Source organism: Hippocampus guttulatus, chromosome 1, assembly GCF_054856545.1.
Source record: "Hippocampus guttulatus isolate MCC_2025c chromosome 1, RoL_Hgut_1.0, whole genome shotgun sequence".
Lineage (NCBI taxonomy): Eukaryota > Metazoa > Chordata > Actinopteri > Syngnathiformes > Syngnathidae > Hippocampus > Hippocampus guttulatus.
In genome coordinates this window covers 19,558,151-19,581,543 of record NC_141261.1, presented here as the reverse complement: position 1 = coordinate 19,581,543, position 23,393 = coordinate 19,558,151, and the positions used below count along the sequence as shown (strand labels likewise).

The window sequence follows — 23,393 nt, the reverse complement described above, 5'->3', positions numbered from 1 at the left end:
ACATGCAGTACAGTGCAAAAGTCTTCGTGAGCTTTAAACATATCTAAATATATAGCACCAGTCATTCATGTGCTACATGTGTTTTCATGTATTCAGTACCGCACAACAACCCCACTGGTGTTCGCAGTGAATCCTCCGATTCTGGAACACTGGCTATTACATGGGACGTAAGTACAACAAAGTCTACAATTATCTCTATGCACCTAAATCATTGCAAACGCTTTTGTTGACAGGAACATTCAAACGCCACAACAGCAAAGATTGCTCCCTGAACCGCTCGACTGTGAGGCAGACATGTTAACCAGTAAATCACTTAGCTGCCCCAACTCTTGTCTTCCTAATCCAATCGCTCACCCAGTTTTCCCTCAATTTATTATGCTTCAGTTGCCTACGTAATTGTCTGATACCCGTTTTCAGGTGAAAATCCGTCCTCTGTGTTGACCCTACATGTTGGGATTTTGCGAATGTGAATATTGATCCTGCCAACCTCGTGAGGATAAAGCGATTCAGATAACGGATGCTAACAAGCAACTCGTGTTTTCCAAGCAGATCAAAGAGGAAAAAAAGATTCCAATCATCTTTGTATGAAATAATGGGGCTTTTGCTGACTTTTTTTGAACCGTTGATCTGATTTAGCAGCCACCTGTAATTTCACAAGAGTGTGTTCTTCCAGAACCTTTGCAACAGATGTTTGGTCAATGACTTTTAACACAACAAATAACCGAGACCAAAATATCTCTTCTGAATCTTGCACTTGCTTTCAGGAGATGCCCAGGCGATCACATAACGGTCAGGACTTCCAGTACAAGGTGTTATGGAGGAAGGCAGGAGGCAAGACTGAGCGCTGGAACCACGGTTATGCCAAGTCTCCGCCCTTCTCAGTTAACAACACAGGGACGTATGTGCCTTTTGAGATCAAAGTCCAAGCCGTCAATGCACTGGGAGAAGGTCCTGCTCCAGAGGCCCAGATCGGACACTCAGGCGAAGATGGTATTTAAAAAAACAAAACGGACTTTTATTCTTCTTTTAACTGTTTAACACATTTAGCCTGATGAGCCTGAATTCCTTATGTCAGTTCCCAAGGAGTTTCCCAGTGACGTGGCAGTTCGGGTGATGAACCGCACAGTCCTCGTGAGGTGGAACGAAGCCCAGAATGTCCGTGGTCTTCTTCTGGGCTACAAGGTACGACATGTCACTTCATGTTCAAGGTTGAGTCAAAGACATGTGGACTTCCACATGAATCAAAAAGAAGCCATAGTCGGCTGTTCATTTAGTACCTTGGCCTTCAGTGGCTCATCACTGACAAGAACAAGACATCTGGCTCCCATCTGATGCAGATCTACATCAAGAGACTGGGTCCAAAGATGGGACGAACCCGGCGGTCCCCTGGGGAAGTGCGCCACCTGTTGGAAGGAAAAGAGGATGCCGGAATATTGGAGCGAGCGAAGGAAGATGACAAGGTGGTGGAGGTCGAAGGCAGGAAAACCACTGCGGAAGTGACGGGTCTGCATCTCTTCTCCCGCTACACCGTTTCCGTTACTGCTTGTAACAGTAAAGGAGAGAGCCCCGCTTCCCCGGCAGTCCACTTCAGCACCCCAGAAGGAGGTGGGATTTGTGGAGGAGCCCAACTTTATTTGTTCAGAGATCAGACATTGAAATGTTGTGGTCTTCATTCAGTGCCTGGCCCTCCAGCATCGCTGCTCTTTGAGAGCCCCACTGAGAACTCAATGCTTCTCTACTGGACCCCACCACTCCAAACGAATGGAATTCTCCTGGGATACATGGTGCAATACCAACAAGGTATTAATTCCGGGAAGTTGACTGGGTCATCTTTGTGTTTCATGTTTGTCTGTGCAACCCAACCAGCAACCTTTGGAATTCTACCAAATTTGTGGTTATAAAATTTTAGAAACATACGATGTTGATTCCCTATTTGCATGGGTTAGGCACCACAGCAAAAATCTGCAGGTAAACTAGCTCCCACCCCCAAAATGATACTTATTGATAGATGACCCTTATTTTTTGATCACATGTTTGACAAACAAGTTTTTATCTACTTGTCTGAGTTGACGTTGAGCAGTTACCAGCTGATACCACAGACAGGAGTGATCAGGACCTTTCTTTTCAACATCTTGAGAAGTTTACTATCTGGCGTCCGACTCCAGAGGGATTCCCGACTTCCTATCAGACTTTTACTGATATCGTCCATCATACTGCTGTATGCGCTCAAATCCCCCTCCTATCAGCTGTTGGCTAACACTAGCTACTCCCCTGCTATGGCATCAAAGAATCAGCGCATTTTGGTGTCATCTATCATCATTTGGTGTGACAGAAACTGCACAAAAATACCCCGGTAGTAATGAATCAGTGACTTGTTCACCGGAGAGCTATTACCGATTTTGGACAGGAAGCATAACGAAAAGGTGAATATGTCAGTGGTGAACTATGAATGGACTGGGATCCACTGCATGTAACTATCAACCATGGTTTGGCATGGGACTGATCATGCTGTGTTGGGTGTGCACATAGAGGTGAAGAGCCGAGACAGTCCAGTGCAGATGGAAATCATCAGCGATCCCAACGTGACCCACCTTATGCTGGATTCTCTGGATCCCCGCAGCTACTACACCTTCCAGGTGATCGCTCGCACCGCCGCCGGGGATGGGCAGCCCATCACCAGGAGGAATGCGACCCTTTTTGACGGAGGTACAATGCACAACATTGATTCAAATTTTCTGTAAGAAAACTAGTGGTGGTAAGGCTTGAGTCCCTGTGCACAAAAGTTATTTCCAACAATAATGAGCCGGCTCAGGCACTTTCAGACATCATAGAAGGACGTGGATGGTCTGACTGGAATTCATCTCATTCAGTTCAAAGTTATGTCCAACTATAACGAACGGGACTTGGCATGCAGAATCTACTCTTTGGGATGAGTTTTGCGGTTCTCTGTCCTCTCTCGTTACTTCCTCGAACTTGACTTCATGCAAGTGCTGTTTTCTTGTTGGGATTGCAGCCTGGAGTAGCTCATTTCCACTCGATTTCCTCTTTTCTCCATGCAGTTCCTCCAACAAACATCACCGTCATGCCTGACAATACGTCATTCAACCTGAGCTGGGTGCCTGGAGAACGAGAGAGGAACCATGGCTTCCATATTGATTTCCTTAAAAAGAGTGGTCAGTGAGAAAATGGCAAAATAATCATCATAAGTAAGAATTCCTTTTTGGATCATGCCTACAAAATTCTGTGTGGCAGCTGGGGGGCTGTGGGAAGAGTCGGAAATAGTGAACACGTCGCAAGGCTTCTACTCGCTGACAGGTCTTCAGCCGGGAACTGAATACCACCTTGTTGTTATGCATGGGAACTATACTCAGTGGGAATCTGCAAGTTGGACCTTAGGACCAGGTATCCAAGTTGTCCTTTATCAACAATGTCTGCATGAAAATGCTAGCATGTTAAAATGCTAACATGCTCACGGCACTGTTTGCCGGTCAGGGCCATCGGAGGTTAGCGGTGGCTTTGCCACTCAGGGCTGGCTGATAGGGCTCATCAGTGCCATCGTGCTGCTTATCTTGATCCTGATCATCCTGTGTCTGGTCAAGCGCAGGAAAGGTGGCAAATACGCAGGTGAGAGCGCACATTGAATTGCTCGCTTCCATGTTGCCCAATGAGGTGTTATCATGACTGTTGTCGCCCAATTCAGTGAAGGATAAGGAAGACAAAGTGGTCGACTCAGAGGCGCGGCCTATGAAGGACGAAACCTTCGGAGAGTACAGGTGGGTCGTCTGAGTGCAAAGTGATGATTTTCCTCTCTAATTCACTCTCACTTTTCACCCCTGTAAACGCTTCGCAACCAGATCTTTGGAGAGGTGAGGAACTTGATGCATGACTGTGCAGCCCATGGAGGAAATGATGTGGTCCAATGTATGGCTGGGAAGATAAATTGTCGGAGTTTGACTCTAGCGCCTTGGGGGACTCCTCAAGACACTATGTAGCACCGTTAACTCCTTGCATGGTGATGTTTATCACCTACAGTACGTGCATTCGTTAAACTTGTGAATCACTCACGACAGTGTGGCTGTTCACATGCTGTTTTCGTCGATGTGCAAGACATAAATTTGTTTTGGTCCCCATCATTACGGCAAATCCCATTTCACAAAGAGAATGGTGCAAAAGCCACACTGTCAGTGTCTTTTTTGGCATGTTTTGAAGGCTTCATTGCTTCATTCTTGAGCCTGTCATTACATATAATACAGAGCGAGCTTAAAGCGTGACAATTATGGATAGCAATAAACCCAGATTTCTTCTGGTAGTATTGTCTCTTGAATGCAGCTCCCTGAAACCAAACCACAGCCTGCTGTTCTGCAACAAATCGGCCTGGCTTTATGTTTAACTGCCTTGTGGTTAGGTATAGACGGAGAGATGATAAATGACATCTTGATGATGCATGCAAGTTCCACATTTCATGGAGTTTCCCTCCCATCTTCTCCCAGCGACACAGACGAGAAGCGTTCAGAAAGCCAGCCGTCGCTTTGTGGCGACAGTAAGCTAGGCAGCGATGACTCTCTGGCTGAGTATGGCGACAGCGTGGACATCCAATTCAATGAGGACGGCTCCTTCATCGGCCAATACAGCGGACGCGCTCCAGCCCCTGCCGGTCATGACAGCTCCGGCCCCGCCTCCCCGGACAACACGGCTCCGCCTCCTCCCATTGCACCGTCCATGTCGAGCATCCTCAACCAACCCAGCTAAACACACACTCACACACACCCACTGTCTGAATACATTCCACACATTTATGCAGAGAGGATGTTTACACCAGTTTTCGCCTTTTCAATGCCACGTTTACACTCACACACAAACACACACACACACACACTTAATGCTTTCTGTGGTACTTTTTTCTCTGGTCAACATTTATCCCCCCCCCACCCCCCCCAAAAAAAAGTGGCTCTTTGCGCTGTGCATTCGTAGACAGCACAGCTGTGCTCAAGCGCAAAACTAGTGTATTCTGATTTTCATGTCAAGCCTCGATGCGCTTGTTTCGGAATTTGCTACATTTCTCTGCGCCATGCTGGGTGTTACAGCGTACTTTGGGTGTCATTGGATAGGCCCCCGGCACACCTGACAATTTGGTGGTACAAAGTCACCTGAACTATCCGTCTGCTGGAACCGCGTCAAAGTATTGGCGCAGAGGATGTAATGCAATTTGGCTGAATTTAATCAACGTGCAGGCAGCTCCATGGATGTGTGTGGTGGAAGTCATCCTATTCCATTCAGAAATATGACAACCGCAGATTCGTTGAACCCTCTGAATCATTGCAGAAATCAGTTCATAGCATTGATTACAATAAGTGTTATCATTATTATATATTTTTTAAATCATCCCACTGGCTGCAGTTTTTTTACCTTTTACATTAGCAGTGCTCAATTTTTTTTAATTTTTGCACTTGTATAAAATATTAGCTATGCTAGCTCATCTGTTGAGATTAATAGAAATAGGTGATTGTTTAATTTCAAATTTGTTGGGTGGACCGGTACTCCCGAGTCACAACTTTTTGTATACAAAACATTAAAAAGTCACATTAACCTGTCCCATTGAAGATACAGTTCCAGCTTGACACTAATTCCAACGAGATGTTTACGTTTTCTTTTCCTTCAAACAAGGTGGGCAATGGTGGGCGACGTTGGAGTCACGTGACCAAAACGTGACATTTGTGTGTGCTTGAAAGCAGCCATTTTGAAACACTTGGTGTGCATGTGTCTTTGTGTGTCCATTACGTGTCTCTGCGCTGCACGTTGCTTTTCCAGTTGTGCACTCTATCATCATTATCCATCCAACCAGGCAGAAACGTCTGAATGTTGTTTTGCATTGAGAGGAGAAACTCTGCCTTAGGAGAGTCCCACCGAGCCTCCTCTTATCACTCTACCCTGACTGCCCCCCCCCCACACACACATGATTGGTGGCCCAGGAAACAGCATGGGTCCTGTGTAGCAAACCTCACATGGAGGCTCGTCCATTGATTATTGCTCTCTGAATGTAAATACCGCTTTAAGATTGTCCTTTTTGTCATCGCTTTTTTCCTTCTTTTTATTTGCTCTTTGATATAATGATCTTGTATCATATAACTTTGCTGTCGATTTAACACTGGATGCTAAGTTAACATTTGACATGGAGCCATTTGGTCATTTGTGATGAGTTTAGGAGTGAAGATCAAGGTTATGGTTTGAGGTTAGGATTAGGGTTAGTGTTCAAGGTTTACGGTTGGATTTGCCTGGCTGATATTTTGGATTGCTGAAACCGCTCATACCGATGTTCATTCAGTGTGTGACCGCAGCACAGAGCTTTCCTTGTGCCACTTTTGTAGATGAGACACATTTACTGCAGATCATAGTTGTAGCACTTCTTTCCCACTTTCAATTATTTTGTTTGTTTGTTTGTTTGTTTTTAGCACTTTTAGCCACAAAGCGAATGGTGATGATGATAAGGAAGAGGCTCTCTTGAATATGGGGACATTTATGATGCTTGTTTTGTTGCCTCGTAGTGGACCAACGCACATTTATATGAGTCACAAGAAAAGACCAAAAATGAGACAATGACAGTAATATTTCCAAGACAAGTGACGAGAGGGTTTTTCCTGGCTCTCATTAAGGCAGAGGTGTTACCATCCTGACCATGCACCATGACATGCACGTGTTCTGTAAATTCAACAGACTTGCTTTCTTTTATAGGAAACATACTTTAAGGTTAGAGTTCCAATAAGAATATAACTACTATCATGTTAAAGCATACATTCTTTAAAACTTGCATTGCAGAATGATGGACTCGTAGCTTGTGTGATGGGGCCACTTTTGCTTGAGAACCATCGATTATTTTGAAGCAGCCTTCAAAATTTCTGTTGTCCATGCCCACCTGTGCTGCATTAGCTCGCTGCAGTGTCCTCCCCCCAAAAAGTCTTAAACTAAATGTCAAAACCTCATTATTTTAGTTTTTATGACTTTATTAGTTGTGTGTTCTTAGATACGACCATCTTTAAAATACTTCTCTTCTGCTGTTGTGTGAATGGTCGTCACCTCGTGTCATTTTAATGTGTCCAGCCTGTATGGTTGTCTGACGGGAGGCAGCAATTGCTTGTTGTGTTAGGGCGCAGTGCTTTTGGCATAAATAACAGTGCATGTCTTACTCAGTACCTGGGCCAGGTAAATTCATTTAGCCACTGCTTGTCAAAGCCACTAGCTTGTGTGTGGGGTTTCTTTGACGATATGGAATGAGAAAAATTGGTGTTTCAATCACATACACATTGACTTTGCGTTGTTATGCTCCTAAGTGGAAACGGATTTATGTTGCCACGTCTCGCCGACTCGTCCCGTCCGTCCTGCATTCCGCCCCTCTCTATCATCACCAGTGTTTCAGATCAAATTTCCACATGTTGTCACCACCATAAATTATTACATTTTAACTGCCCGTTGCGTTAATTTCTCTGTACTGGACTCGGCTAACAACTTCACGAGTGGCTGATTTTTCCTGCCATATAACAACGCTAAAAATCTTAAATGTTACTTTGACAAGATGGTAACTTTTATTTTAATAAACACGACATGCCTTGATGTAAAAAACAGGAAATATTTACCTGTTTGTGAAATCCGCTGGGGAAATCAGGACGCCGATAGGACTGACAAGCGGGGGGAAAACACACGATTCGATTTGTTCCTTCTTCTGTAGTTGCCTGTCGTCTTTCCTGTGCACAGCTTTTGATGTAGCGCCTGCAGTGGCGCAACGCTGCCACTTCAGTTAAAATACGTCGCTGCCGCAGAGGGACGTCAATCGCTCAATCAGCTCAGATGGAATTTTATACTGTTGAGCGATATCAATCGATCTGGCTGGAGGCGGCCGCCTCACAATTTTGTACGCAAGAAAAACCCTGGACAATATTGACAAGTTTCTGAACGACAACAACAATCAAGCTTTTGGAAATCCACCAACTGTGGCAGAAGTTGCGCACTAAATAGTGCTCATGATTTGATCTCACTTACAACTGCATTTATCTGATAATCGGTAGACAACACACCCCTGCTTAACTTATTCACGGACAACCCAGGTTAAAATCATGGACCTTTTGACTTCTGTAGTGATCAGTGGCAGTGAACCAGTTCTAAATGTCAGGTTTTTATGAGGAAAAAAATGACACCAAAAAAACAATCTCAAAACATTTTCCACCATTAATCTGACCTATAACCTGGACAACTGCATTGAAAAAAAAGGGGGGATAAGTTCAACCTTGATGTTATTACGCCCAAACAAAATATCCCAAACACACGCAAGAACATATTTTGCAAAACCATGGTTAAAGTTTTTGTCCAAAAAGTTTGTTTGGTGCAAACCTGGCGGCATAATGCCAAGGCATTATGAACAATTCGAAATAGTCTGTTCGCGCAAAACCTTCAGGTTTCTGCTACAAAGTCATGAAAAAAGAAAAAAAAAGGCAGGACAAAAGAATAGCTGGAGTGAACCACATTAGATGGTCATTGATGTTTACTCCCCGTCTCGAAACGATTTAAAAAAATAATTTCAATTGACTTGTGCAGCATATAGGTCAATGATGGGTGAAGTTTTGAAATAATTTGGGGGAATCATTTCTTGATATCACAAAGATCGATGGAAGTGGAAAAAAACTGGAGTGATTTTTAGATCCATGGTGACTTCAGAAAGAGTATCATTATATACAAGCATTTATAATGACAATAAGCCAATTTTTTTTTAAACTACGTAATTTTAAGCAGTAGGTCAATTTTTGATCATGTAAAAATGGTTACAGAATATGTCACGTGTCAAACTCTGGAAACCACCGGCTTTAATTGGTGAAGCAGGATATTTCAAACAAAACAGCTTGCCTGAATATCTGGGTGCCATTCTTTTTGCTTGACATGCAAGATTACAAAAGATTATCAGAGAATGTGCTGACGGTTACATACAAATGATAATTTTTACATTCATCTAAACAAGTGAGTTGACAGGCCTGCTTGACTGGAAAAAAATGAATGTAGATATGTGCTCTTGTGGAAGTGGCTCTGCTTTAATCATCATTTGGCAGTCCACTTGTCAGCTATGTCACTAAAGAGTGAGCAACAACCATTCGTGCATTTCTCAAATCACTCGAACATCTCTCTGTTGGTCATCTGCTCTGACACAGTATGTCTGTCTTCTTTTATATGCCTAATAGGAATACATATACAATATATGAACATGAGAAACAATAGAAAATATGGAGAAAAATCCCCAGATTGAGGTAAATAACAACTACTAACAATACAGCAGATGAGAAAATGGCGGAACGGTCGCATGGCGTCGCTCTCAATACTTGATAATGATAATGACGATGAAAATGGTGATGATGATGAAGATGAAAGGGCAGGGCTGTCCTGCACGAATGAAGTGTGCTGATGTTGTAGCTGCTTGTTGAATTGTGCGCTGTGCTCAAACTAGCTAACTAACCCCTGTCCGTCAACTAATAAACATCAACTAGCATAATCATCACGACTTGCCATCTCTGTGTGTCCATTCGTGTGACTAGAAATGTGCCTTTGATTCATTTTTCTGCTATGTAGACTACCAGTCAAAGCAAAGTTTTGAAAAAACGTTCTTGTGATATGGAATGAAAAACTGTGTCCAAACGTTTGACTGCTTGACTGGTAGTGTCTGCGGTGTAACAAGAACAGCAGCCAAGAAAACATTGGTTAACAAATGCTGACTAAACATTTTAATCAGAGATGAGTGTTATTGGTTAGTTCTAAGTATTACTATAATAATGTTGTGTAATTTGCTGCGAGATAAATCACAAGTGAATAACTTGGTGACCGTCAAGGTGTTAACACAAACATAAACACATCCCTGCAAGAATACAGGAAAAAGGCATATCAACATCGGAATAAAGTCCAATTTTTTTTTTTGATAAAAGGCATATTTTTAAAGAAAATATGTAGTCCTCTTGAGTTGAGTCTTGAGAAACGAAAGATATCTTTTTCAAGTGTAATGCTGAATTTGAAGCCGTTATTCGTTGAACTTTGACTTTTACAGCGTAATGAGGACTTAAATAATTCAATTCCTATGGCATTACAGGCGTACCCATAGTTGTTACGTTTAATTGGTGTGAAGATTACAAGGGGCAAATTGGGTCATGTCGCTTTAAAAATGTGACGTCTAGCTGAGAATGCAAATTGCTTATTTATTTGTTTGTTTGCTTGAATGCTCGCGCACGCGAAGACTCAAAAGTCGAGGAGAAAAAGCGAAACCATCCCCGGCTCCTTCGTCGACGACGCAGCCTGCCAGGACAAAAGGTGGTCCGAATTAACCCCAGCGCACTGCGTACGCTCACAAGCTCCGTCGGGGAGTCACATTTGGGAGAGGATGAAGCCCACCGAGATGACGCAAGACGGTGGGGGCGCGCCAGTGGGGAAAAGGCTCCGCTTTCAACGTCCATATGGTGAGGCACTCACGCACACGCGGACACGTCATCCTTCGCCGCTCGGTTGCGCAACAGGAAACACGTGGCCCATCGCCAATTGGCCTTTCCTCTGTCTGGAGTGCGCGTGCGCAGTGTAGTGGCGTCACTGGCTGACATCATTGCTCACGGAAAGGTTACGCGTGGAATGCCGCGCGTGCACGGCATCTCCGTGGGGACCGCCCGGGGGTGAGTGGTGGGGGCTGGGTTTCAGGGGCGTGGATTGTGAGGGGCTGCGTGGCCGTGGCGAGGCAAGCACGCGCCCACTTGGACCCCGGTTGTAGTCACTCATGGAACCCGTGAGAAATAAGAAAAACCTTACTCCTCTGCGCCGCGTGCGCTGCACGAGCACAGGTGAGCGTCCATCTAAACACACACACACACGCACGCGCACATAGACACACACCTGAACCTGAGGTGACGTCTCAGGAAGTCCACTCGTTGTGCATGACGTCATGTGTCAGGGATTTGTCGTATTGAATGTGGGCAACCGCAAGGGTCAAATGGTTGAACATGACTGAGGTTTGAATCCGTGTAATCTGATGCATTAGGTTAGATCAACATCCATGTTCAAAGGAACTCTTACGACATATGCGAAATCCTCATTTTGAGGGTTTTCCCTTCATAAAAAAAAACAACAAAAAAAAAACGGTAGCAACCCCAAAAGTGTGAAATTCCAGCACCCAACTTGGCAATGTCATTTTTCTTCAGCACGTCAATCATGATTCTAAACTGGTAAATGGACTTTTAATTGTATAATGCTTCATCACTTTTGGTATTCAGAAGATTCTCATGAGTCCATGCCGAAAACGAATTTTACGAGCAACCAAAGTTATTGTAGTTAATGAAAACTAACAAAAACATTGAAAATGAAAAACAAAATGCATTAACGAAATAAATTTGAAACATCCTCATGAGGGGCGGCCCGGTGTTGCAGTGGTTATCGCGTCGACCTCACAGTGCAGAGGTTCGATTCCAGCTCCGGCCTCCCTGTGTAGAGTTTGCATGTTCTCCCCATCCCTGCGTGGGTTTCCTCCCACATTCCAAAAACGTGCATGGCAGGCTGTTTGAACACTCTAAATTGTCCCTTGGTGTGAGTGTGAGCGCGGATGGTGGTTCGTCTCTGTGTGCCTCTTGTGGCTGAGCTCTTCCGGCTTGTGTCATCGTGTCATCGTCCAATCAGCACCGCTCCGTCATTTGCCATCAGCCAAACAGGTGCTTGGTTGACTCCGCCCCTTCTTATGAGAGACTTTAAAAGTCTGCAATGTCTGCAAACACACACGCAAACAGCCACAGCCATGTCCCACAGTCAGAGCCCCCTCACTCAAACACGACTGGAAAAGACGTGGGTGCCGTGGGTTACCAACCGACTAAGCAAGCGTCGAGGATGTGAGTACTGGAACTTGTCGGCTTGTGTGCATGGTTTTGCATGTTCATTTGAGATCGCCGTATGTGGCGTTCCTCGGCGCGAGCAGGGCACCCTGCCGGTCATTCACACCAGAGGTGATCACTGAGCAACTAAACTTTTCCCCTAAAACTGATTTTAATCTAGTTTTTCCCTTTCAATCAAAAGAAAAAGCAAACGACAATATTCAAAACTTGGATAAAGAGGCCCTTGACCTAAATACTTTAAAAAAAAAAATAAATAAATAACATTTAAAACATTTGACAAGTTAACACTCATATATTTTCAATATATTCCTTTTGAAATTCATTCATAACAACAAAACGAACTGTCAGCACAGCGCTTTGCCGACTTTCTGTGATGAACCGGCTCTTCCATGAAGAAATGGACTTTTGCCGGTCTTATCTGCCATTTAGCCTTCACCAGTTTGCTGCAGTGATGATGGCAAAATCATTTTTGTTGTTTTTCAGCCTCGGTACCGCAATTTACCAACTCACCCACCATGATAGTTATGGTGGGACTGCCCGCCCGAGGCAAAACGTACATCTCCAAGAAACTTACCCGGTACCTCAACTGGATTGGCGTCACAACCAAAGGTATCGCATCACGACTCCAACGTGCGAAGATTCTCAAATTCTTAACTCTACTCAAATTGATCCACAAGTAATATACTGGAATTCATTGTACATTGTTATTTGTTTATTTATTTTAATTGGTTTGTAGTTACATGAGTGCATTGCCGTCTTTCTCCAACAGTGTTCAACGTGGGACAGTACCGTCGTGACGCGACACGCTCCTACAACAGCTTCGAGTTCTTCAAACCTGACAATGCCGAGGCCATGAAAATCCGGAAGTACGATTAACATAAAACCTTTTCCTCTCCTGCCACAACTTAATCACACTGTCACTGCAATGTCCAACAGGGCGTGCGCCATCGCTGCGCTCAAGGATGTGTGCGAGTACTTCACCAGCGAGCAGGGCCAAGTGGTGGTGAGAACCCTTGAAATGAACCAACCACCTGGACAACATGGATGACAGTCAAAATGACTTTTTTCAGCAAATCATGATCTGTTCATTTCAGGTTTTCGATGCCACCAACACAACACCACAACGCCGAGAGCTCATTCTCAGCTTTGCGAAGGAAAACGGCTACAAGGTTTGTTTTCGTTGCTGCTGAAAACCTTAGAGACATCATGAAGGACATTTCACAAGGCACGGGCAATAGATCGTGATCGTATTGATATCTCCGCTTATGAAATCTCGATTGAAAATGAAGACGATATCAGTGGTGGGCTTTCCACGCTCGCACTGCATGTGCAGCTCAAGCCAACTAACTACATCCAATTCTTCCACATGGCAATAATCAGACGGAGGGCGGGAGTAAGCTAGTGACACACACACACACACACACACAGCCACAACCAGACACAGCCGTGCGCCATTCAGTACATATGGTTCACAAATATTGTTTTACAACAAAACGTAACCATATTTACAAGTTCATATCCTGTGGATAAAATAGCAAAGATTGTGGTAAAAATGTTCCAGCGGTCCGTGCCTCGTCGGTCCATTCAGTTAAATGAGAGGGTGTCTCGCTTTTCAATATGTTCACACTTGATCATTATTGGCCACTAATGCAGTAGCAATCTGTGTGTTCCTTGAATTACACTAACTTTATGTAGCTAAAAAAAAGTGATCCAATATTTACAAAATCCACCTGATTTATTGTCCTTACCCACAATTTCCGCTGGATTAATGAAAATTTTTAAAGGAAATAAGACAAAATAATAATAACAATAATAATAATAATAATAATCTGATCCTCTTGGACTACCGTATATGTGTTTGCACATCGCAATCATTGTTTCAGGTAGGCAATCGCTTTTCTGCCACCCAGAAGTATTCTGGTGCCTATTAGTTACAAAGAATAACATAGAAATCGATTGTGTATTTTATTCATAATAATATTTGTCTTTTATCACCTCATGTCGGTTCAGGTTTTCTTTGTGGAATCCATCTGTGATGATCCAGAGATCATTGCTGAAAATATTAAGGTAGGGTGTGTGCGCATGCGCGATCTGTATCAAAACTAGGTTAATTCAAAACCACACCTACTGACCACTGTTTTTTTTTCATCCTGTTGAATTAGCAAGTGAAGCTGAGCAGTCCCGATTACATTGATTGTGACAAGGACGAGGCTGTAGCTGATTTTCTGAAGAGGATTGAATGTTACAAGTTAACGTATGTGGCGCTGGACGATAACAAGGACAGGTAGTGTCACTCCTTCACTCCACTCACATACATAAGCCACGCAGCGGATAACTGCGGTATATAGACATACAGTAGCGTTATAGACCATGAGTCACATCGACTACATGGTCTACATTGAACACGTAAACAAAAGTGACGGACTACTTCAAGTCAACCTTTATGGACAGAATTTCTAGGCGCAGCCGAAGCGTTGAGGGGGTCCGTTTTGGTGGCCTCAGTATTGCATCTCTGCTTTTTGCAGATGATGTGGTACTGTTGGCTCCTTCAAGCAGGGCTCTCCAACTCTCACTGGAGCATTTCGCAGCCGAGTGTGAAGCGGTTGGGATGAAAATCAGCACCTCCAAATCTGAAACCATGGTCCTCAGTCGGAAAAGGGTGGAGTGCCCCCTCCGGGTCGGGGAGGAGATCTTGCCCCAAGTGGAGGAGTTTAAGTATCTTGGGGTCTTGTTCACGAGAGAGGGCAGAAGGGAGCGAGAGATCGACAGGTGGATCGGTGCAGCGTCTGCTGTGATGCGGACGTTGTATCTGTCTGTCGTGGTGAAGAAGGAGCTGAGCCAAAGGGCGAAGCTCTCAATTTACCGGTCGATCTACGTTCCAACCCTCATCTATGGTCACGAGCTATGGGTCGTGAGCGAAAGAACGAGATCCCGGATACAAGCGGCCGAAATGAGTTTTCTCCGCAGGATGTCCGGGCTCTCCCTTAGCGATAAGGTGAGAAGCTCGGTCATCCGGGAGGGGCTCAGAGTAGAGCCGCTTTTCCTCCACATCGAGAGGAGCCAGATGAGGTGGCTCGGGCATCTGATTCGGATGCCTCCTGGACACGCTGGAGAGACTATGTCACCCAGCTGGCCTGGGAACGCCTCGGGATCCGCCAGGAAGAGCTCGAAGAAGAGGCTGGGGAGAGGGAAGTCTGGGCTTCCCTCCTAAAGCTGCTGCCCCCGCGACCCGACCCCGGATAAGCGATGGAAAATGGATGGATGGATGGATGGATACTTCAAGCATTTACGATTGAAACAGATCTTATTATGCAGGCTAATTTTCTATCTTTAAATACCGCCTCCAAACGACCGGTGCAGAACTGTGCGTAATGATGACTGCAGATGTGGCAAGGTGGAGGTAAAATGAGCAAAGATAGAGAGACATTTGTGTTTTTTGAAATACCAGAAACAACTTATCGTCACATAGCGAATATTCTTCATTGCACATTTGGGCTTCTGAATGATCTTAAAGCTGACTTGGAGCCAATCACAAGAGGGTGTCATGCTATATCGCTGCTTTTCTGAGCAATGGGGTCATTTCAGTAAACTGGCAATTGATGCTGGCCACTTTCAGTGCAGTTTTTTCAGTGTGCTCAATAAGTGTGTTTGCTTCCACTTTCACTCCCAATTCCATCACTTCAACTTTAACCGTGCTTTAACTTTCCATGGCAAAACCCATCAAAGCTACCCAAGGCGCAAACCCCTTTTTAAATCTCCATCACTTTTACACCTGCTGCGCGCAATCTGTTATAGTGAGTGAACAGCACTCGATTCGACGTCTGCAGTCTGGGATCACAGTAAATTAGGCCCAAAGACTGCAGAGCATCTGTACAGGACATGAATCCCGCAGACTATACATACACTACATGGACAATGCATAGATGCTTTCTATCTACAAGATGTTTGACCCTTAAGTTTTATTGTGCCTTTCGAGACATTTTTCTTGGAACTTCCCAACTGTGTGATTTCGTTCTTGCTGATGATATAAATGTGGCCCGATTTGTTTCCCCTGCTTCCCCCAAATACAGAAACTTGTCCTACATCAAGATCTTCAACGTGGGCAGCAGATACCTGGTGAACCACGTGCAGGACCACATCCAGAGCAGAATCGTTTACTACCTCATGAATATCCATGTCACACCACGCTCCATCTACCTGTGTCGCCACGGCGAGAGTGAGCTTAACCTGGTGGGCCGAATCGGAGGGGACTCAGGCTTGTCGGCTCGCGGCGCCAAGGTGAGGAGCTGCGTGGCGGGGCAGTGCCGTGGCATGGTAGCTTCGGCTCCTCTCGTTAACACTGCGTCGTGTGTCGTCTCCAGTTTGCCAGCGCTTTGCAAACCTACGTGCACAAGCAGAGCATCAGTGAGCTAAAAGTGTGGACCAGCCACATGAAGAGGACCATCCAGACAGCTGAAGCTCTGGGCGTCGCCTACGAACAGTGGAAGGCTCTCAATGAGATTGACGCTGTGAGTGTGCATTGCCGGTTTGGGAATTTTCTGAAATCAATATGAACTCTACAGGCAAACTTTTGAATTGTTTTAACTGCTATAAACGGGTTGCTGAGTCAACAGAGCAGTGTTAGGACGGGAGTTATTACATTGATCCGTTTATGCCAGCAGGGGGTGCCTGTGAACCCCTCATCACACGAAAGACGTTCAGTCAAGCTCTGAAGGAGAAGTACACGTTGTTTTTGTGTCAAGGCTAGCCTTCAAACTTTGGCCTCGAGTTCCACCCACATGAAAGTGTTAGCGCCCTCTATCTGTCAAATAGGTGTGGCTCAAGTCTGGTAACAATTGACTAATATTTCTTGGAAGAATCCACCTCAACCCAAATGCCCTTAAAATAGCCACTTGAAACTAAAATGGCTACTTGTTAGATTTATAGCACTGTTACGTTGTGTTTCAGGGCGTGTGTGAGGAGATGTCCTATGAAGAAATTCAGGAGAATTATCCTGAAGAGTTTGCACTGCGAGACCAAGACAAGTATCGCTACCGCTATCCAAAGGGAGAGGTGAATCTTGATATTTGATCAAAGACAAATGAACTGTTGTCCTAACCCACCTGTTTCAAACTCAAGGCCTGGGGGCCAGTTCTGGCCCACCGCATCATTTTATGTGGCCCGCGAAAACAAATCATGCATGTCAACTTCCATCACCCTTGCTAAAATTTGTCCCAGCATTTTAATTGTTGTTTGTAATAAATAACAACGATGAGATTCTGCAAAGGTTTTTTTGTTCGCTTTTTACAATAACTTGAACTTGAATAATTCAACCAACTTTTAACTTTGATTTATGCTTTCAGAACTTGAAAGCCATTACATTTTTGATTGTATGGAATAATATGACGGGACAACTTAACATTGATTTGGTTTTGCCGTCATAACGGCCCAATGATGGAAGCCGTAACTATATAGTGGCCTTCAACAAAAATAAGTTTGACACCCCTACCCTAACCCCGAGCGTGAACCTTAAGCCACACCTACTCAAAGTATGCCCTGTGATACAAACCTGTAATGCCTCGTGTTCACTAGTCTTACGAGGACCTGGTCCAGCGTCTGGAGCCCGTCATCATGGAGCTGGAGAGGCAGGAGAACGTGTTAGTCATCTGCCACCAGGCTGTCATGAGATGTTTGCTGGCGTACTTCCTGGACAAAAGTGCAGGTGAGATCGTATCATGTATCATGCTACTCATCATCCTTTCGCTTGTGCTATTAATAATTAATATTACCGTATATGTATTGTGTCTGTCAGTGGAACTGCCCTACCTCAAGTGTCCCCTTCACACGGTCCTCAAACTCACTCCAGTTGCCTACGGTCAGTCACAGATATTCCTCTTCTTGTTATTATTTTTGATAATGTTATTCATATGATTACCATTGTCATGCTGATTGATTTGTTTATTTCTTACAGTACTTGATCTATTTTGTCCCCTTTGCATCACTGTCTACTATCGTTCCATTGAATGACTCGCCTTTTGAAGGCTGAGCTCCCCCTGGAAATTTTGAGAAAATAAGGCCACAACGCCAGTTTCACCAATTGGCATGAAACTGGCTGCTCATGTCCTTCATAATTGGATATATGGAAAAGTCTCAAAGGCGCATGCATGTCATTGAACAGGAATTCAGCCATTTGGGTTTGATGCAGACATTTTCGGTGAATTCAGGGCTCATAATTTGACGAACTCCTTCTTGGAAATTCACCCAAATAATAATAATAATAATAATAATATATTTCATTTATAGGCGCCTTTCAAAACACTAAAGGACACTTTACAATCAAAACAAGAACAATAAAACCACAAATAAAATTATAAATAATAAAAGGAGAGATGAATTTAAACTGAGTATGCGATTTTAACTAGGTGGGTTTTGAGATGTGATTTGAATGTGGGAAGAGAATCAAATGAGCCTTACTTTGAGCGGCACTGCTAAGCAGGTGTCTTAGACAGATTTGGGATTCTAAATTACAAAGCTTTACTGGCTATGCCATTTAACATGGATGCCATCAAACCTTGACGATCATTATGATGATTCCCATGAAAAAGTAGTTCCGAGGACCCGTTCGTTGTTGCTGTCAGCTTTAATTATTACACTGGGCAGCAGAAAATGTTGATCAGATATGGCTTTATGTGTCCTTAAACATATTTTTGTGGTCTTTACTTTTTTTTGTAGCCCATTGGGTTTTTAAGATAGTTTTATTTTTTAAAATTTTAAATTTATGGATTTTACCATTCATTGTAATTTATAACTATGACGTTTATGAAAACAATTCCACTCACTACTGAACCTAACACGTAATTCATAAATATTACAAATATATTACTATATAAGACATATTATATTATTGCGACTGCATTATTATCATGAAAATCTGATGTGCAAGAGAAAAAACCAGGGCACATTCTGAATCTGAGAAAAAAAAATAATCAAAAGTTTACTTGCAATGCTGATTAAAAAATGTAGTCAAAGATTGTTGACCAGTGTGAATTAATCACCATTTTGGGGGCCTCGACATGCTCCAAAGTGCAATTATTTTCTTATTTTTTTCCCCTTATCACAAGTTTTGAGTGATTGTCATAAAATTGAGTGAACATACAGTATCTATTACAACAGGATGTTTAAAAAAAAAAGTCTGAAACACGTATGCCTTAAATTTAACAGGAAGTTGGCCATTTTGTTTTGAAGCCGTTTTTTTTCAGATTCCGTGAGGAATTCATCAAAATGAGCCCCAATTTGTGAAAAAAGGGGTAAATGAGCAAACTTTTTGCTTACATGTGTCAGAGGATCATTTGGAGGACTGTCCATTAAAGAGGGGTTCCAATGGCCCATTGATTGGTAATTGCTGCTTTAATTTCTGTTTGTTTTGCTTCTGATGTGGCTGCGGCACAGGATGTAAAGTGGAGTCGGTCTTCTTGAACATTGAGGCTGTAAACACACACCGTGATAAGCCTGAGGTGAGTGCAAACACTTGTGAAATGCAAAACAGTCTCAGCTTTTCATTGTAGGTGACGAGACAAGTAGGTTAGTAGGGTTACTTTGTGGCAATCGTAATTGTAATTATGGTTCCACAATGTGTAATTGTTGAGCTATTGTATAAAGGGACAGTCTAAAATGCTTAAAAAGCTTAATGTTCAATTATCATCAGAACATTATTATCAATCATTATCAAAATTTACATGCACATCTATACTTATCCCACTGCAACCTCCGAAAATATCAAAACAATTGTCACAATATTTTGGATTTTTTAGGCAATGATCCCTTTTCTCCCCATAGACACATGTTCACTATCGAAAAAAAGCGTAGTTACTTAATTTTAGAAAACTAACGACCAATCGTCACCAAAATTCATGTGCACATCTCTCTACCTATGACCACATCAATCTCTGAGAATATCAAAACAATTGCCCCAATATTTTGGATTTTATGGACATTAAGTGTTTTCCTCTCCATGGAAAAGCTTAACGTTACTTGATGTCAGAAAACTGCAATCAGTCATGACCAAAAATCTATGTGGACATCTCGACCTGTTACCGATTTTAAATCCTCTCCACAGATGCTCACTTCCTAAATCCTAAATACTGTGGTGATTGTTTTGATATTTTTAGAGGTTGAAGAGGGCATGAGTAGAGATGAGAATGTGAATTTTGTTGACAATTGATTGCCGTTTTCTGACAATCAGCAACTTGAAGCTTTTTTACAACCACATTAAGCGTTTTAGACTGTCTCGCTAGAATTCACCCAGAAAATGCAGACTTCTACACACACACACAACTTTGTCAGCCCCATCTGTATTACAGGATTTTTTATTTTTTTTTGGTCAAACATATTTTTGCATGAAATATATTTTCGATGTCTTAAAAGGTGTTGTCTATCATGTGTACTTTCACTTTGATGGCCGAGTTACTATCTTTGGTGCTAGCAGACATAGCCAGCTAAGCTAGCAAGGTTTTCCTGGAAGCATCATTTGTATGTCCATTACTTTTGGCCTTTAAATGAGTGAAATAGTAAATCATGAGCGATCAGAATTTTTCCACAAGGTCAATGTCGATTTTGTCTTGAATCATTTCCTTGGTTAGCTTCAAAAGTAGGGCCCATTTGGTGAGCGTGTTTCAGTTCCGCTTGCATACTTGAGCCGGACGTCACACTGTGTTCTCTTTGTCAGAACGTGGACGTGGATAGAGAACCAGAAGAGGCGCTGGAGACTGTCCCGGCGCACATCTAGACCACCAGACAAAAAACAAAAACAAAAACCCCCACCAAGTAGCAGGTTTGATTCCTCAGACTGTGTGTGGAAGCGATTACATTTTAATCAAAATCTTATCAGGTGTTTTGATGGAGAGTCATGGCCCAACTGAACATTAAGAGACATACATTTGAGAATGTACTTTTGCAAACAAATCATTTTTTTCTGCATTTGCTGCCCACCCATCAAATGAGATGGATGGACAGCATACACAACTAAGTAAACTTTTGTCATCTGCCTCTATCTGAAATTGTGTCATTCTGCACTTCTGTTAACATGATAACAGAAGCAAACATTTATAATGTCAGATCACGCTAATCTGTGCTAACACTGCAGCTCTACTTACCGCTAAAAAGTAGGGCAATCTATTTTAACAGCCGAGTTGTGGTTGGTGAAACTTGGTGAAGGTAGAGCTGGGTCCTTGCGATGAAGCCAGGGCTTCATCATTCATCATTTATTTCTGCGTATTTCGTGACTTTTCTGACCCCTTGTGTGCCTATTAAAAAAATAAAGTGAGTGGAAATAATCTACATTTGGAGACAGAGGAGTACATGTTCTCCTCTCTGTGACAGTTTCAAAAGCCATTATTGGCCAATTTAACCGTAGACACTCCATTAATTAAATGGCCATTAGGATTTTATTGTATTTTGCCCGTAAAGGGTTGTAATTCATTGTAATTAGTGCTGTGGATTCACCAAATAGAGGATATCTTATTTTATATGCTGGTTTTGGAATCCGCCACTGCAGGTCCGCTTACATTTTGGTGCAGACATGATATTGCTTTGGAGTTGGTGTGGTTTAAAAAAAGGGACATTTTTTCTTCCTCTCCTGGCACAACTGGCTGAAACAAAATTTGAGGGCTGGATTATGTAAAGTAGCTAAAATTGAGAAGACATAGTTTCCGGGATAGGATTTATGAAACATGAGGACATGTCACAAAATGCACAGAATTTAAAATTCGAGTCATTGAATCATATTCAATGATCTACTTTATGGATGCTCAGGGAATATGTGACTAATCAATGGGTAGATTACTGCAATAATAGTTATCGTCATTCAGTGTTCGGATTTTTGTTTCATCTACGTAGCAGTTTCATTACTTTATCGTTATGTGCACTTTCAACCAACGTGGACAGTTGACGCAATACTAAGCCAACTGGTCGAGCAGAGTGATTGACGCGCGGTGTGAAAAAAATGAGAGAGGAATCTTGAAGTGGAGTCGTCTGCGTCAAACTGTTCAAATATTTTTCACTGTTAGCACAGTTATTTGAATCTCAAATTAGAGTCCACACCCAAACAGTGTGGACAGTTCGCAATGCTTGCAGCTGGCATCACTTCCTTGGAAAAAGCACCCAATGCCTGACATGAATGCCAAATTCTTATAGAATTGTCTATGCACTGTATAGCTTTGTAGTATAGACATTAGACATAGACACTAAACTTTGGAGACACACAATGGGGGTGTGGTGCAATAATGACAACTGGGATGATGCCCCTTTGCAGGTGGGGGGGGCGGTCCCCTTCTCTGGTCATAAAGATGTATGTCGTTTGTTCAAATGTTTGTCCTTATGAGGAAGAATTTGTCAAACAAAAATGTTGACATGGGTTGTACTGTTTAGTGTTACAAAATGTAACTAAGTCATGGAAAAATAAAATCAAGAAAAAATCATCCTTGGCTTCTTGTGCTTTATGAACAAAACAGAATATTTTGAGATTATTTTTTTCAATACTTTGAAATGTGAACGTTATAGGGGTGGAAACATTGTAAACGGGGTATGTTAAAAAGAGGTTCGACCGCACACCTTTTTAATTCACTGTCAATTATGCCACAGGTTGACTCCTTTTGTTGCGATACATCTGTGTTTGACATGTCCATTGGTGTTTGCTTTCTTTTATGTATTAATGTGTTATTGTTTCTTCAAATATTGTGTATGGTACGTGACTGTGTCCATAGGTGATTTTAACATTGTATATTTCATATATATTTTGGGGGGTCATTATTACTACTACCATTAGTCGTACTATCCTCCTGACTACTAGTAGTTCAAATTTGTCCTCTGTAGAGGACATTTGTGAACCTAAATATCTCCCACCCAGTGCATCCAATCGCATTAACTCAGTTTGTTACTCTAAAGGGGACATTTAGTGCTTTCCAATGATACCAAATTTGTAGGGGTTAGAAAAAGTAAGAAAATGGCTTCCCTCAGTGCAAGCACTTTTTATGGGAAGAGGAAAAGTAATACTTTTTACCAAACACATTTTGTCTTGAAATGCTGTTGGCATTTTAATTATAAGACTCTTATGAACACGGTAAAGTGTTGTTTGAGTTGTTTTAAGTGTATTTGAGCCTGTTTAAAAAATGTAGTGGGATTTCAAAAAATTCTTTTGGAGTAGTCCAATTACTTCACATAGATTGGGGAATTTCAAAATAAATGTGATTGGACAACTTTTTCCCCTGGTAGTCAGGAGGCTATAAAACATTGATTCATTTATCGTGTTACATTTACAAGGTGTTTATTTAGAGTAGGGGCATTTTTCACCCTCTATATTTATATATGAATTTGTTTCTAGGGTTATTGTTATTACAGGCAGGGGCGGTTCTGGATCAATTTCACTGAGGGGGCCGGGCTGGGGCCAGGGGTTTTGATGGGGGGGCACATTCAACCCAGGGCTAAAAAGACAGATTCGAAATCTTATTTGACTTTTTATTTCTTCAGACT

The 23,393-nt window shown here is 42.7% G+C and overlaps 2 protein-coding genes across 6 annotated transcripts in view; both read left to right on the top strand.

The window, feature by feature from the left end:
* Nucleotides 1-9,529, top strand: part of LOC147210835 (neural cell adhesion molecule L1.1-like) — a 35,399-nt gene extending 25,870 nt beyond the window's left edge. The window contains exons 17-28 of one of the 2 annotated variants that reach the window (XM_086117074.1): nt 97-167; nt 765-990; nt 1,076-1,182; nt 1,338-1,605; nt 1,678-1,800; nt 2,530-2,706; nt 3,060-3,173; nt 3,253-3,402; nt 3,493-3,624; nt 3,701-3,773; nt 3,855-3,866; nt 4,491-9,529. In XM_086117074.1, coding sequence (XP_085973200.1) covers nt 97-167; nt 765-990; nt 1,076-1,182; nt 1,338-1,605; nt 1,678-1,800; nt 2,530-2,706; nt 3,060-3,173; nt 3,253-3,402; nt 3,493-3,624; nt 3,701-3,773; nt 3,855-3,866; nt 4,491-4,749 — 1,712 coding nt within the window. In that variant the 3' untranslated portion in view covers nt 4,750-9,529. The remainder of the gene's footprint in view (nt 1-96; nt 168-764; nt 991-1,075; nt 1,183-1,337; nt 1,606-1,677; nt 1,801-2,529; nt 2,707-3,059; nt 3,174-3,252; nt 3,403-3,492; nt 3,625-3,700; nt 3,774-3,854; nt 3,867-4,490) is intronic. The other variant, XM_086117082.1, reaches the window with a different exon arrangement.
* Nucleotides 9,530-10,029: 500 nt separating this feature from the next.
* LOC147210834 (6-phosphofructo-2-kinase/fructose-2,6-bisphosphatase 1-like) lies at nt 10,030-22,342 on the top strand. 4 transcript variants are annotated; one of them, XM_086117104.1, is made up of 14 exons: nt 10,030-10,478; nt 12,372-12,497; nt 12,658-12,754; nt 12,825-12,891; nt 12,983-13,057; nt 13,899-13,955; nt 14,051-14,172; nt 15,959-16,166; nt 16,250-16,396; nt 16,836-16,940; nt 17,460-17,589; nt 17,680-17,742; nt 19,317-19,381; nt 20,593-22,342. In XM_086117104.1, exons 1-14 carry the CDS (start codon nt 10,241-10,243, stop codon nt 20,650-20,652), a joined length of 1,560 nt encoding a protein of 519 aa, XP_085973230.1. In that variant the 5' UTR covers nt 10,030-10,240; the 3' UTR covers nt 20,653-22,342. The 4 variants fall into 4 exon arrangements, with proteins under 4 accessions (XP_085973230.1, XP_085973238.1, XP_085973246.1 ...); XM_086117112.1 differs by lacking the exon at nt 10,030-10,478 and adding an exon at nt 10,719-10,850; XM_086117120.1 differs by lacking the exon at nt 10,030-10,478 and adding an exon at nt 10,893-11,885 and having other exon boundaries at nt 16,250-16,402; nt 16,807-16,933; nt 17,458-17,589.
* The last annotated feature ends 1,051 nt before the right edge of the window (nt 22,343-23,393 follow it).